This window comes from Myotis daubentonii, chromosome 10 (assembly GCF_963259705.1).
Source record: "Myotis daubentonii chromosome 10, mMyoDau2.1, whole genome shotgun sequence".
NCBI classification, from domain to species: domain Eukaryota; kingdom Metazoa; phylum Chordata; class Mammalia; order Chiroptera; family Vespertilionidae; genus Myotis; species Myotis daubentonii.
In genome coordinates this window covers 76819920-76836011 of record NC_081849.1, presented here as the reverse complement: position 1 = coordinate 76836011, position 16092 = coordinate 76819920, and the positions used below count along the sequence as shown (strand labels likewise).

The following is a 16092-nucleotide window of genomic DNA, read 5'->3' as shown; positions in this document are numbered from 1 at the left end:
TCTGGGGAAACTGAAAAAGAATCAGATAGAAGATACAGGGAGGAATGGAATTAGGACTTGACAACTGATTGAATATGGAGAATAAGGAAGTTCAAAGAAAAGTCTGGGCAAATTATCCAGTTAGTAGCTTTTATGTTTGGTAATATGCTTGTGCCCATCCATTGAGAGAGAAAACACAGCAGGATGGACAAAGGTCAACTCAGTTTTGGACTTGTGGAGTGTGAGCTGCTGTAGGTGGACACAGCCCAGGGGAAAGCACAGCTCAGAGCTGGATACATACAAATCTGGAGCTCAGGGGTGAGTCAATCACATCCAACTGTAAATTACTTTAGGTCATTTGCTTTCCTAGTGAGAGCATCCTCACTGGGGAATGAGGTGAGCTTTTTCACTTGTCTGCTTGTTTTGCGGGAAGTAAGAAAGTTCGTAGATGGAACATGCTATATATAAGGTGACTTTCCTTTCACCTTACAGTCAAAGACATTGGGTTCCTAAAAGGCAGGAGAGGGGAGGCCAGGAAATAAGAGAAGGGGTTTTAGAAGGCAGCAGAAGCAGGCCAATGTGCTTTACAGTTGTGTAGATTAGGTCACAATGGCAATATTTCCTTATCCCACCCCCCACATTAACATCTGTTCCGTTCCGTTTGCTGCACTGGCTATAAACTTCTCATTCTTTGCTACACAAATGGAATGAATAAATACTTAAGAATGACTTATCTGTACTAGGTTGATATGTTTTAAAAACAAAAGAGAGATTTTATTTTTTTAAATACTGTTTCAGTAGAACTAAAAATGTGATTTCCGCACAGCTAGTATGGCTCAGTGGTTAAGCATCAACCCATACACCACGATGTTGCAGGTTCAATTCCCAGTCAGGGCACATACTAGGCTCGCATGCTCAATCCCCAATGCAGGGCATGCAGGAGGCAGCCGATCCATGTTTCTCTCGCATCAATGTTTCTATCTCTGTTTCCCTCTCCCTTACTCTCTCTCTAAAATCAATAAAAACATTTTTTAAATGTTATTTCCAGTTTGCTGACCACTGCTCTACGGTGTTGTGATTGGCTTTAAACACGTCTAGAGTTAAATTTGCTTCTGAGAACAAGTGTTTGTGTTAATATGACTAACCTGATACCAGCCAATGTGAACCTTATTATTTAAGGCCTATACATTACTAAATGGCTTCATTAAATAATGAAAAAGAACTCTCAAGAGAAAAAATAACCCACACAAACACGTTTGTCACTTTGTGAGTAAGGGCTGGAGAGAGGCTGGCTCTGAGGCCAACTTCACGGCTTTGGGCAACGCTGGGAGATTCAACAGCAACCGCAAAACAGAAACTGCAGCCGAACCACAGCGCTCAGTTTTTAGAGACAATCCACTCAGTAAATGACACATCTCAGGACATCTTTTGAAGAATAAGTATTTATATTTCTTTTGTTTCTTGTTTTGATTTTGTTTTCAATAATTAATATTAGCTAAACAATATCACCATGGAAAGTGTCATAAAGTCTAAAATGTTTTGCTTCGTAGTTCAGTTTGTCCATAAAATTCCACATATGAATGAAACCACATGGTACTGGTCTTTCTCTTACTGGCAACAGCATGGATGGACCTGAAGAACATTATGCTTCGAAAGCTTTTTGGAGTAAGATTTGTGTTTCTGACTTCAAGGAAAGCTTCAGTACGATGCAACCCAGTGGAGTGGTTCTCAAAGTTGTTCCCCCAACCCCGACTAGCATCTGTACCACCTGGGAACTTGTTAGAATAACTCTTGAGCCCCACCCCCATTGTGTCAGAAATTCTGAAAGGAGGGTCCAGCAGTATGTATTTTAAGTAGCCCTCCAAGAGAATCTGATGTACGCTGAAATTTGAGAGCGGCTATTATAACCTCATAGTAAGCGGCCATTACTGAGAACCGTGTGTAGAAGAGGTTGCAGGTGCCCAGACATTCAGATCCTCCTGACCAGCCGGTATACCCATCCTCTGGCTGCTTTGAGTGACAATGACAAGGACTTACTCCTGTGAACTTCTTCAGTGACTTATTCTTGGCTGACAGAACAAGAGGGGACGCCTGGGAAGCCACCCAGCTACCATCCCCAACCCAGCGGGGGCAGGGGTGGGGCTCAGAGGGCAGCCAGTGATGACTTACAGAAAGTACTTAAGCCCAGACCTCTTAAAGGGCAGAAAAGCTCTGCCCTGTGTGCCCCATGCCTCAGGCCAAGGCTAGATTTTCCCTAAGAACACATCCTTGGGGACTCCTTATCCTCCTCTACCCTGCTCTCCTCAGTCTCTTACCAATCTTTCCGAAACCTGCACACCCATATTCCTTTCTCACCTTCCACCTCTAGAGAAGCTAAGACATTATTAATAGTTGTAATGATTATAAGTTATTGCAAAGCGTTTCGATGAGCAATGATGGGTGGGAATGGTTATTTTGTTATTTTGTTATTTATTTACTTTTTTTGGTGAGGAATGAGGTTTCTAAATATGGTAATTCCCAAAAGAGTCTCCTCAAAAAGTATATCAGATTATACTCTATGTTTCAGCACAGTAAAAACAAAGGCTGAAAACTGGTGGACCAGATGATCTCTATTGACCATTCAAATTCTAAATTGTATGTGTCATGATAGTGAATAAGAGATTCTTAATGTACAATTTTACTTGTGTTCAACTACACAAGGTGGGGCAAAAGTAGGTTTATAGTTGTGAGTACGTGAAACAGTTTATTCTTGTATTATTATTTATTAACTATTATATTTTCCATATGAACAACTATAAACCTACCTTTGCCCTACCTTATAAGAAAAGAAAGGACAAGTACCAAGAGGGGCAAGTACTCATGTTCACTAACATAAAACAACTCATTCAACAAATGTTTATTGAGCCCCTTTGTGCCAGGCACTGGGGCTTCCATACTAAACTCTATAGGCAAAGTCTCTATCCTCAGGGAGCTCCCATAATACATGCACTCTGACATCAAGGAATGAAAATATATATATATTATGAAGAAAAGTAAAACAAGAAAAGTGGATAGAGAGGGATAACTTGGGGTGAGGGCTGAGAACTCATTGAGGAGGTGATATTAAATGCCGTAAGTAAAGTCATGAGACTATCTAACGTGTTCTATACAGAAGAAACAGCAAGTGTAAAGACCCCAGGTAGGTGCTTACTTAGTGAGACAGACAATGGGAGGAGAGGAGGAGCTTGTAGGTCATAGTATAAACACAATGCGATGGGAAGCTCTCGGAGGTTCTGAGCAGGTGGTGGCATGGCTGGACATAGGTTTTCAAAGTCTATACTTACAGACTTACAGAGAATAGTCTTTAGGTGGTGCAAGAGAATCAGAGACCACAGATAAGAGGATATTGCAGTAGACGAGGCAAGAATGAGAGGAAGACTAATGGCTTGCAGAAAAGTTTACTTATCTACTCATTTACCTCTTTAATTCAATGAGAATTCTGAATAGCCCTACAAGATGTGCAGTCTCTGCAACTCTCCTTCCCTCTTTGCTGTATTGCAACCTGGAACGGGAAGGCAGGACTTACAAAGGCATTAAGTCTCAGATACCCAGTCTGAATTAGGTATAGGCCATCAGCATAGCACAGAGTACCCAAGAAGTGTTTCAATCCTGGTGCCCGTTGTTGACACTAGAATTATTGTATTTCATGAAACAGCTCCCTGCTTCCTGTCCTTTTATATGGTACTGTGGAGATCTGGGAAGTTTCACCAAGTTCTATTCTCAAAAGCCACAATGTAAGGAATAATTTATTTCCATTTCATTTTACTCAAGTGTATAAATATGTTATTAAACAGTACCATAAGAGAAGACATTTGATACCATCTATGCTAACAACTAAAATTTTCTACTTCATATTTTGCTCCTAATAAAAATATATTCTTTGCTAATATTGTATTGTAAGTTTTTAAATGCATGGAAAAGAGATTTAAATTACAATTTATAATCCAAGCAAGTTTTAACATAAGAGGTAAACTCTTTTAAAAAGAACAATAACCCACCAGAGCTTACTTAGAAATAATATTTAAGGCTTAAATCTGTGGAGATTTCTAATACTCCTTTTCTAAGTGGAATTCAACTTTCCCATTCGTAGATTTCCCAGTGTTGGTGGTTGTGGAATATGTGCCTGTGGTCAGGTGGTTTAGGGAAAATGGAAAGAATGAAGGTACTGGTTTTAAAATTAAACCTGAATCGTTCACATGCCTTAAGGATCATGTCCAAAAAGAAATTGCTTTCCTTGGGACCAGAGGTACTATCTCACCATTCAAATGTAAAGCGCCAGGAGTTTATTTATACTTTCTCCATAATTTGTTTCCCAGACTTAGCTTTCTACACACACTTCCTTCAGGAAAACATACACTTTCCCCCTCTTGCAGCCCAATTTCCTGTAAGAGAGACTCTTTCAGAAATGATGATCACAGCATAATTCTTGTGTTTTCTAGTGATAACTGAGAAGCAAAACACTCATATACACATATACAAGACACTTCCCAAAACCAAAGGAGAAGGAAGCAGAGGAAAGAGAGGAAAGAAATGTTCTGCGTGTCTCAAACTCTCTCTTCTTGCTTGCAGTAGTAACTATTGCAGTATTTCCATAGCTTACACTGGGATTTCAAATCTATACCCTCTCCCCTTCTTTTTAGTGTTAGATACAGGTTCATGGAGTCTGAGACACTGTTATAGCTCAGAGCAGTTCTATCTTGGGCAATCATAGGATACCCAAGGCTGCTATTGGAACAGGTGCTTCTTGTGTTCCACGGTGAAGCTGGATAATGAGGCTGAGTAGTGCTCGAGTTGTCAGAACTGTGTCATAACCATAACATTTGTTATGACTTCCTTTATGCATAAGACTGCTCCTCTGACCTAAGTGAGGGCTTGTGGGGCTGTGTCCACAAAAGAAAGAAAAGGATGCAGTTGGGTTATGAAGACTACCTTCCTACACACAAAACTGTCACACAAAGTTATCTTATAAACCCTGGGTGATGCTGTCGCTGCCTCTAGATTAAGATTTAGCCAGGTCTCTAGAGACAGCTGCCCACTGGATATGGTCCTAGAAGCAAGGCAAGGTGTCCCTGTGCCAGAGCAGCCTCTAGAAAGCTGATGGATGGACATGCCCGCCAAACAGAAGAAGCCACTGCCATGAAAAACACTGCCCAGGGAAGAAAGAGGACTTTTTCACTTATGGATTGCTGTAGACTGAACATTCGTGTTTCCCCCCAAAATCACGTGCTGAAACCTAATTCCCAAAGTGATAGTATTTGAAGGTGGGGCCATTGGAAAGTGATGAGATCATAAGGGTGAGGCCTTCACTAATGGGATTAGCACCCTTATACAAGATGTCCCTGTCCCCTTCTGCCCTATGAGGACACAGCAAAGAGATGGCCACCTATGAACTAAGAAGTGGACATTGAACCTGCTCGCACCTGGGTCTTCGACTTCCCAGCTACCGGAACTGTGAGAAATAAATTTTTGTTGTTGATCAGCCACCGAGTTCATGGCATTTTGTTATAACGGCCTGAACCAGACTAAGATTAAGACACTGACCATCAACTTCATACTTGTATCTTATAATTAACACCTTTCCTCAATTCTAAGACACGATCACACTGACTTCTCAGGAGGAAATAATATTATTATGACTGACAGCACATGCTGATATAAATTATAAAAATATATTCACCATTAAATAAAAGAAATAGTATATTATTAGAAATGGGAATGAGCATAAAAGTACTATACTATGTGGAGCCATTCCTAGGCTATACATTTAAATATAGTAACTCACTTAATCTTCATAAAAATCATGGTCCTTTGAGGTAGCTGTAATTTTCCCAACTTTACAGATGGGAAAACTAAGGCCGAAAAACAATTAATGAAATTAAGAAGAGTGATGAATCTGGAGTTTTGTGAACTCATGCCCAGTCCCTCTGAGTTTCTGAGATGTGCCATCTTCGAAGAAAGCCACCCAGGGGAGAACTAGAAGCACTGCACTAGAAAGGAGGCAGATGGATAGCCACTGTCCTCCCCACTGTCTCAATGACACCAAGGATCAAATTTAAGCAAAAAAAAAAGACAGTAATAGTTTAGTGGCCCAAGACCCCTGTTGTAAGCTCCATTATTTCTAATTGCATACAAATCAAAACCTGCTCCTGCTATGACCCAAATTGTAGGTGCTAATATTGTGAATAAGAAGAAACAATGGCTTTGAGGTCTGAAAGATCTGGGGTTTCTAATTATGTACTGGAGCAGAAAGGTGGAGTTTCTAATTAATGTCAAAATGATGATTTGTAAAATAAGTGGTACTGAGAAAAAATGGAAATTAGAAGATAGATTCCCTACTTCTCAAGAACACCCAAAATAAATTCCAGATGAACCAATAAATTTTAAATAAAAGTATCTTCATGGTGATAGAATAGTTCTGTATCTTAATTGCAGTTATCATTACATGAATATTCACATGTGATAAAATAGCATAGAATTATGCACGCATATTGTACCAATGTCAGTTTCCTGGTTTTGATAGTGTACTATAATTATGTAAGATGTAACCACTGGAGGAAACTGGGTGAAGGATACACAGGATTTTTCTGTACTATTTTTACAACTCCCTGTGAACCTATAATTAAATCAAAACAGTCAAAATAAAATGTAATCACAGAAGAATTAGAATAAAGTAAAACAATAGCTGAACTTAGCATGAGCAAGGGAGAATCTATTTTTTTAATTAATAAATTTAATCACATAAAATGTGTTTTTTCTGAATGTCCAAAAATACAAAATCGGTAGGCAAATATTCAGATGTTTTCTGTGTATCTGACAAATGAGGGTTTAATTAATTTAATATCACTTATATAGTGGCTAAAAGTGTGGACTCTGGAGCCAAATTGCTTGGGTTAAAACCATAGCTCTATCACTTGATTGCTGTGTGACTTTGCTTTATATTGCTTGCTCTTGGAGCCAAGAATGGAATTTTCATAAAATCACTATTTTGTGTGACCTTGGGCAAGTGGCTAAACTTTACTGGGTCTCTTTTCCCACATTGTGAAAGGAACTTGTCACTTTTCAGGAAATACACACTGTAAGACACACTCTAATCCTTTCAATCTCCAAAGAAATTTGAGTATCTACAACTAGAGGAAGGTGGGAGGACAGGAGGGCACACAAAACACACTCCCAGGGAAAGCCATGGGCCAATGCAGAGCCTCACCTGTGCTGACTGAGCTCCCTGGTGAACTAAGTCAACTGGGTCCAGCAACAACCAACACTCATAGAGAAGACAGAGGCACCGGTATGCATACACATTCTCTCTCTCTCTCTCTCTCTCATACACACACACACACACACTCACACACACACACACACACACACAATGCATATTTCTCCTATTATGATACTCTGTGTCAGGCAGAGAGAACGCCCAGCCCAAAAGGCCCACGAAATCATTTGGTCTGGCCCTGCCAAGGCATTAAGGGTGAGTTAATTAAATGTTTGACCAAATATAGCCGGTTAAGTTTCCCCACCCCTGCTCTATGTGGATATCACTTAGATGTTTCCCTTGGAATAACAAAGGCGGGGTGGGGACGGAAGAATGACTTTGTTGTGCATACAGAACTGAACCGCCTCTAATCAAAATCTTGCACACCTTGTGCGCTGATTTGAGAGCAGTAGTTTTCTGTTTTGTTTTTTCTATACGAGCAGTCTGTGTTTAGCTCTGGTTTATAGGTGAGGGCTCCACAGGATAAGAAACTACCCCAGAAAAAAAAAATGCTTTTCAGTGATCTTCTGTTGAGCCTGAAATCCCACACTGGTGCTTGCAGGGCATTCACAGGAACACCTTACTCCACAGTCTCTCGGCCCTGAAAACATGGCGCCGGCTCATGTTGATGGGTCATGATGAAACTGGAGGTAGCTTTATAACAGGTTGGCTCCTAAAGTAGAGAGTGTTAAAGCAAGGTGGACTCAGAGCCTTTATAACACACATACATCTAAAGTATCAATACCTCCATCTGCTCCAGATATCACTGCTGAGCACACGGGGGAGGAAAAGGCAGACAGAAGTCCACAGTCCAAGAAGCCGAAAAGGCAATTTGTGGTTCTAAGAAGAACGATTGAACTTGGCTTCCTTGACTTCTGATGTTTCTGCGGAAAAAGTCACATGAAAATATCTCTTTTTCCACCCTACTATCCTCCTCATCGGAAACATGCCAAGTTTCTTTCACATTAGAAAAAGACCTCAACAGTACGAAAGATTAGGAGCTGGACTTTACATTTCTTCTAAACTTGTCCAGCAGCCCGCCTGCCCATCCACTACAAAAGAAATTCGGTCATTGATAATTACCTCTTTGTCTCCACCTAGATCATCTGAGAGAGAACTGGCTGCCTTCAAATCGCTCTGAGCGTGGCAGGACGGTCAGGCTTTTGGTGGCGGTGAGGGTTATTTTGGGAAGCTAGGCCTTGGGTGGGTTTAAGGATGGGCTGATGACAAAGCGAGAATTGCATCCTGCGATGATGTAACCAGGGTGGGTCTCACAGTAACCTTTGAATTTCTTAAGCATTTCTACTGCTTCACCTTGGCAAGCCTGCGTCAGAGAAGGGTCATATAACTTGTGGCCTGGGTACACCAGGGACTCCTAACTCCAGGCTGGGTTTTTAGAACATATCTTCCATTAACTCACTGTCTGGCTCCAGGCCACACACAAACTCCTTCTACAACTCAATTTCCTCCATTGAAAGTGAGGGGAAGCCCCCACTTACCTCCTTCACAGAGCTACTCAGTGGAGTTTTAACAAAACGAGGTGGCAGAGCATGTTACATTTCTAGAATTGCTCTGGAAATCCTCAACAGTAAAAATACACAGCTACCAAGTCTCTCTCGTGAGATAAAATGTGGTAGAAAGGAGATCTGAAAATGCACCGTCTCTTGGTGCCCGAACGGCTTGTGGACTTTACACAATTCCTTTAATTGCTATGTTTTTCTCTATTTCTGTAAATCACTTCTGTCATTTTCCAGATGACCATCAGGAAAATACTATGGATACAAGCCTGCATACAATCATGTTTTTCAAGATTCCTGTCTTGCATAAAGCAGGTAGCAGCTATCCCTGAACAGCAGTGTTAGCTGCGAGAGCAGCCAGCCTGCCCTGCTGAAGCAGCATTGAGCCCTCAGGCCACCCAGCCCTGTTCACAGACCACCCCCACCCCGGGGCCCCTGAACACTGGAGTGACAGATGAACTCAGCTTTCGGAAGTGGCTGGAGTGGCTGAGATAGGGGTGCACTTCCTAGAGGACAAGTTCAGCCAAAGCCACATGAAAAGACGGCTGCTTAATGTTGGCAGGACTTTTCAGGAGGGTACGTGGGTGAGGGGGTGGGCAACAGTGTCATAAAATGACAAAGCCGAACTAATTTCCTGTCCTCATAATTCAAATCTCTGATGGGGGTGGAAGCCAGCCTCAGAGGCCTGGGGCTTTCTTGAAAATGAACTAGAACAGGAACAAATGATAAAAGGAGCCAGGGTTTTAGCAGGGCCACTACCAACCAAACCAAAGAGGGAGGGGGAAGAGATTCCCTCTCAACCCCAACGCTTGCTTGTAATTTTCAGACTGGGTTTGCCACAGGAAGGTCTGCAGAAGGGACACGAGGTGTAGTTTTGTTTCTGTGGTGGTTCTTTCTCCTCAGTGAGTGACATCACGCACCTCCTAGTAGTCTCTGATAAAATGTAGTACTCCGTGGTCAGAAAGCATCCCTTGCTATCTGAATCCTTGCTGTCTAAACTCAGGAAGTGATTCAATCAGAAGCCATAATTCAGATATTGAATAAAACAAAAATACAGTTAATACATATGTTTTTCTCATTGATTTCCAGGACCAGGGGAGTCAGGGAACATTCCCTTTGACATCTGTCCATTTTCACCATCATAAAAATATCAATAAGTGATTTAAAGCAGAACAAGTGAAAATTGTTCAAAACAGGACAGCATGACTGGCTTAGTTCCTTCAGCTTTCCAAGTTGCTCAAACATTAGTATATCCAGGGTATTTCCTACTCGGGATTCCCTGAATAGATTCAATGCGTAGGTCTCTCATTTCACAATCACTTCAATCCTACAGTGTAAGATCTCACTCCAGCAAGGCCAGAAGACCCACCCCTTAGGTCCTCCTGAATGCTTTAAGCATCTTCAATCCTAAGATAAGGCTAGAGATGTGAGACCAAAGCCCATTTAGCTTGTGTACATACACTGCAACTTAAAACACAGTGTGTAAGGCAGGCTTTCAAGAAGTTCCAAGCATCTTCGGAGTCCCAGGAACTGTATGTGACTCATAACATGTAGAATTCTCCACCCATGCTTTTCAATGTCATCTTCTCCCTTGTCCTTGTTCCAACCTCCTCTATAGATCAAGAGACACATTCAGCTGCCTACGGTAACCACAAAGATTTCCCCCATAAAGCAAATTCCAGAAACAAGAAAAAAAAGTTTCAAAGGGCTCACAGAATTTAGTGGTTCATGGATTAAATCAGATCGTCTGGGTTCCAATTCTGATTCTGCTAACAATCAAATAATGAAAAGCATTTAAGCACCCTTTGTATACTTCACATTCTTAACACTTAGTAACTCATCCGACCTTCATAACAAACTTCTGAGCGAGAGGGGAAGATTTTGTCATCCCTAATTTACAGATGAGCAAGCCAACTCTGAGCTCTGCATAACCTGACAAAGGTTACATTTCTATATTGGTAGAGCTGTTGTCACATTCAGCCTCCTTGCTCAGCGTCCACCACCATGTAGCCTGAGTTCCAAGTTGTCACCCCTGCCACAGGCATACACATGCCTACTCACTTCCACCCACCCTCCATGTCCCTTAGCAGCTAGTCTCATTACACAACAAGCTGTCATCTCAATTATTTGTGCGCCTATCTTAGGAAGTGGCCCTGCATCTTTCATGCAGCACGTGCTCTGTAAATATTTGGTAAGTTGAACCAAACTGAATCAATCTGATACAATTGCAGAACAGGTAAATTTTGTTGATGCCCATTCTATAATTTCTAGTTCTCAACCTCAATTCCCATCTATCAAACTCTCAGGTCTTTCAAACACATAAAAGCTGTATGATTGATGGGAACTGAAAAAGTTATATATCACTGTAGGTAATAAACTTGAATCTAAATGGATGTGGCTCTAACTAATGTCGGGCATAGCCAGAAAGTCTGGGATGACTTGGGAGTGTCAGAGCCTCCCCAGTGGGCCCGAAATGACATTTAGAACTCAGTGGTACTTAAGCCTGTACCACAATCACAGGCATCCAGTCACCCACTTTGTTTTTTCTCATCTATGGGTTGAAAAGTATGAGTCATAGACTGTTGGAGGTATTTTTAACTCCAATTATTTGGATAGTAAAATGTAATGTTTCAACCCTAACTGAATACTGAGGCCAATCTTAGCAACCAATTAGGCAAAGTAAAAGAAAAAGAAAGTATATCAAAGTAAAAGTCAAGAGAAAAAGAGTAAGCTATTTAAGAAGATTATGTTGCTATCCTGACATGTATAACGCAAAGCATCTGTGAACTTTCCACACAAATAGCAGAATGTAATCACTTTTTCCTCTTTGATGTGGCCCACATACAGAGGCCTAACCATGAAGGAGACGGTATGCATCCCAAGCTAGCCCTCAGCCTGCACTGGCGCTCCAGTTACAAATGAACACATGCTCTCAGATTGCTGAGACTCAGATCAAGGGCAAACCCACTCCAAGCTTCAGCTTCTTTTGTTTACTCTTTGAGCCACTCTCCTCTTGCCTACTCCTCCCTGCTACCTCTAACAGCCTTGGTTCAGGCCACCTGAACATGTGGTACTCATGATGGACATGGCCTTTCCCTCCTAGTGGCCTCTAAGACACTGACACCCCTGCCCCAGCCATGCCAACCACGGGCAGGCTTCTCCTCATAGCACTCTCTCCGTCTCCAGGGCTTACTCATGCTGCACCTTGTCTCAGATGCCCACCCAAGTAACTTGTCCTTGCCCACTCATCCTTCAGACTCAGCTCCTACAACCTGGGAAGTTTTCCTGACTCCACCAGGCTGTTAGGATCTCTTCCTCTGTGCTTTCCAAAAATCCTGGACCTAGAGTAAGCACAGCATTTATGACTCCAAACAGTAAATCCTGTTACCTCTACCTTGTGTCCTCAAAGGTCCCACAAAGAGCTGGCTCATGGTGAGCCCCCAGGAGAAAGCTTGTTGGCTGACTGACTAGTTGAATGAATTGACAGCAATAAGGTGCAGTCGGATCCATCACTTCAGGCCACTGGGAGGTAAAAGCCAGAGTTATTTGAGATGTTTCTGTTCCTCGGTGCCTAACACAGTGCCTGGTGCACCTTATCAGTTAGTTAAATAAAATTGAGCCACATAATTCTTGCCTTGACCAAGCTTTATGTATTCAGCAATCATTTACTGATCACCTATATACACACATTTCATTAGGCACTGTGTGAACAATCAGGTAACAGCAATCAGGACGCAACAATCAGGTAAGCCGAGGGCGTAGAGATGTCTAGAGTCTGGAGAGTTAATAGATTTATAAACAGAGAAGAGCCAGAGGTGGCTGAGTGAAATGCAACAAGTCTTCGTAGAGGAGATAGGAAAGATTTAGCTCTGGAGATGAGTTTTGAGGCAGATCTTAAGTGATGAGTACATAATTATACACATTTTTCCAGCCTTTTAGCTGTGTGTGTGTGTGTGTGTGTGTGTGTGTGTGTGTTTTGGTTATCTGCTACTACTATCCAAAAAGTTCTCTGCTGTGAATATTTATGCAAATGTTAACTACAGACTAATTACACACTATAATCCCCTTGGTAACTTTCTCCCACAATGACCTTTTGCATGTCTCTAACATGTTAGCTGTCCTTCGGCTGACAGTTGTTTTAACATTCCACAGATCCTGGTTTACCATCCCGAACTGCTTCCTCTCCGGAGTCCTGTTAGTCTCTCATGTTTATTATCATTTTTTTCAGCTGCAGTCATTGTGAACAGTAGTGTGTTTTCCCCCAAAGTAATAAATATTCATGCATTTATGAAGTAATGAAGAAAATATTGCCGAGCATGAAGAGCTGATATAAACAGTGAGAAGCAAATGAATCACATTAAATCTATTAGCATTCTCACACCTTCCTAGAGGCTCAGTTACTTCAGACAAGGTAGCCAAAACTTGGAGTTTAGAGGTTTTGATAATGACTATAGGGTGTGAAGAAAAACAAAAGATACATTGGCTAGTTATGGCTCTGGATGTCAATTCTCTCTTATTAACAGCCCATAGGTAAGAATTCTTTTCATGTTTTTAATTTATCACTTGGAGACTGGGATAGTCTACTTACCCTGCACATAAGATACAGCCTGGGCAGTGTAACTGCCCCCTAGGAAATGCGAGGTTCTCTGCACTGGGGACACCTAGTTTGAACTCACACCTAAACCTCTGACCTCAGACCTCCACTCAAACAGCCTCCTGGCTCAAAGACAGCTACTGCAATGATACAAGTATGTTTCCTTTTCCACCATTCCTCTCTGATGGTGCCTAAGTATTAATGCAAAGTTAGTTTAGAAGTGCTTTCAAATATTAACAGACTAGAGGCCCGGTGCATGAAATTTGTGCACAGGAGTGGGAAGTCCCTCAGCCTGGCCTACACCTTCTCACAATCCGGGACCTTTCAGGGGCTGTCCAACTGCCAGTTTAGGCCCAATCCCGCAGCAAATGGGGCCTAAATCGGCAGTATCCTTCTCATAATCCGGGACCACTGGCTCCTAACCACCTCTGCCTGCCGGCCTGATCACCCCTAACCACTCCCTGGGGGGTGGGGCCAGCTGGGGCAAGGGGCTGTGGTGTCCTGGTCTCTGGTCATTCCACCATTTTCGTCACTGGGCTTTTATTATATAGGATAGTTGCTAGACATGGGTGCATGCAGGTATGCACATATTAAGCAAATGTCCATGAGACATGATATTGTACATGAAAGAGGATGGCTGGATGGAATATGTATAGGGTCATGAATAGATATTTTGTACTCAGAAAAGCTTTGTAGTCCTAGCTCTTCCGCTGAGTGACTGGGAAAGCTGCTCAACCTCTCCAGGCCTTGGTTTCTTCATCTCCTTAATGCAGCAGTTCTTAACCGGAGGCAATGTTGTGTGGGCTATTTTAGTGTAGTTGGCAATCTCAGCCCCCCTCAGTAATACTTCATAAATACTTATCTTATGCCCGATGCTAACCTTTCTCTTCCTGAAACCAAAACTCATAAAACAAAGGTGTGGTCAGCACAACTGTATCTGATTTCCAAGCTGAAGCCACTAGAACTGACATGTAACCCAGTGGCATTGGGCTATCTAATCCCCCAAAATGTTTCTAGGCATGTGGTCCATATTCATCTGTGTCTTCTTGAGGCAAGGTGTTAATTTCATTTCGGAAAGTGCAGCACCATTTCCTACACAGTAATATCTTCAAAAAGGAGTGATTTGGACACTGATGGCCAGAATTGGTTTATGTCTTCTTTGATTTGTTTGTGTAATAAGACCAAAAGAGGACAAATTCATATATTTCGCACTGGCTGAAGCCAGGGCAAGGTTCTATTTACAGACCAGCAAGAACAATGTGGCAATTGTTCACTAGCAATGTGAATCATTTTCAGACAAGCCCCAGAAAATCTGGGATAAGTTAGGTGGAAGAGAGATAGATGACAGTATGTGGAAAACTTTATTTATGAATGTTAATAAAATTTCTATTGCAAAGGAAATACTAGAGACAAAACTGAAAAGCCCTACATTCAGAATGAAAATTATTCCAGCCTGACTATGATGCAAACACACCAAAGACCAATTCATTAAGTGCCAAGTTCAAGAGAGGGGTGGCAGGCTGGAGCTACAGCTGGAGAAGTTCCCCTCCTCATGGTTTTGCCAAGACACTGATCACACACTTTGCAAACCATGATAGATATGTTAGGGCAGATCTGACATCCTTGCTGAGCTTTCTCCATGTCAGCTTTCGCAGCATGGAAACAAGTTGGTACGGTTTGGACTAAAGGCAATCTTCTCCATTCACATTTGGGGCCTTTGACAGAAGCTTTCAAAATGGAAAACAAAAATGGCAGCCAGTCAAAATCAAGATTTTAATTTTTACAACATCTGGAGATCCCATTGAATCCAATGGCTGATAAAATCAGAATAGACTTGAACTTATTTGAATACGAACCTCCAAAAAAGTCTAGATACATACTGGTTATATTGTGGGTATGGACATCTTTAATTTGTTTGAGCTGTGGAAATGCTTTCAAAAAGTATGGTGAGAACATGACAAGGTAATGGTTTTTGAGAGCTCAATATGCTGACTTCTATTTTCCACAGGTTGGAATAAAATGTTTTCAAACATTGACTGAAAGAAGTACCACTTGTTAAAACTTTCCAGGTCATGGAAAGAGCAAATATTTTAACTGTGTGCATGTAGCTGGGATTTGTGAAGGAGTGAATATCAGTTAAAGTGTCATCAAGGTAAGATGAGAATTTCAAAATTCTAATATTGATGAATATGCTGAGCATCAGGCTCATGTAAAAAGCCAGGTTTTCTTTAGTTGGCCTATCTTTATTCCATGATTATATCTTCCAGCTGATGTGCTCAAAGGCTTTACACTCCTTGAGAGTAGAGAATGGTAGTCAAACAGTGTGACCTCAGAAGTCCAAAGTCAGGGTTCAAATCCCAGCTCTGATACTTGTGTGACTTTGGGAAACTTATTAAACTTCTCCAACCCTCAGCTTTCTCATCTGTTAAGTGGGGATAATAAGGCCACTGTTTTTAAAAATTAAGCCTATAAGAACTTTGGAAGAACAGCACCTGATTTATTAAATGTTCCATCAATTGTAGCTCCCCTTATCTAATTTCATCTTCACACAGAAGATGTGAAGTAAGTACTGTCTGCCCATCATTCTCGTCTAACAGATGAGGAAAGTGAGGATTTGGTAGGTAGACTAACTTGCCCAAGATCAGACAGCTCTTAAGTGGTGGAGCCAGTACTAGAAACAACCTCTCTCTCAGGCCAAAGCTCAAGTTCAC

At 41.6% G+C, this 16092-nt stretch overlaps 1 protein-coding gene across 4 annotated transcripts in view; it reads right to left on the bottom strand.

Moving 5' to 3' along the window:
• SUGCT (succinyl-CoA:glutarate-CoA transferase) overlaps positions 1–16092 on the bottom strand; it is a 576570-nt gene that overhangs the window by 117762 nt on the left and 442716 nt on the right. The window contains exon 13 of one of the 4 annotated variants that reach the window (XM_059655741.1): positions 8016–8154. The exons of the other annotated variants lie outside the window; for them this stretch is intronic. Within the exon in view, the coding sequence (XP_059511724.1) occupies positions 8016–8154 (139 nt within the window). The remainder of the gene's footprint in view (positions 1–8015; positions 8155–16092) is intronic. 4 annotated transcript variants of the gene reach the window in all.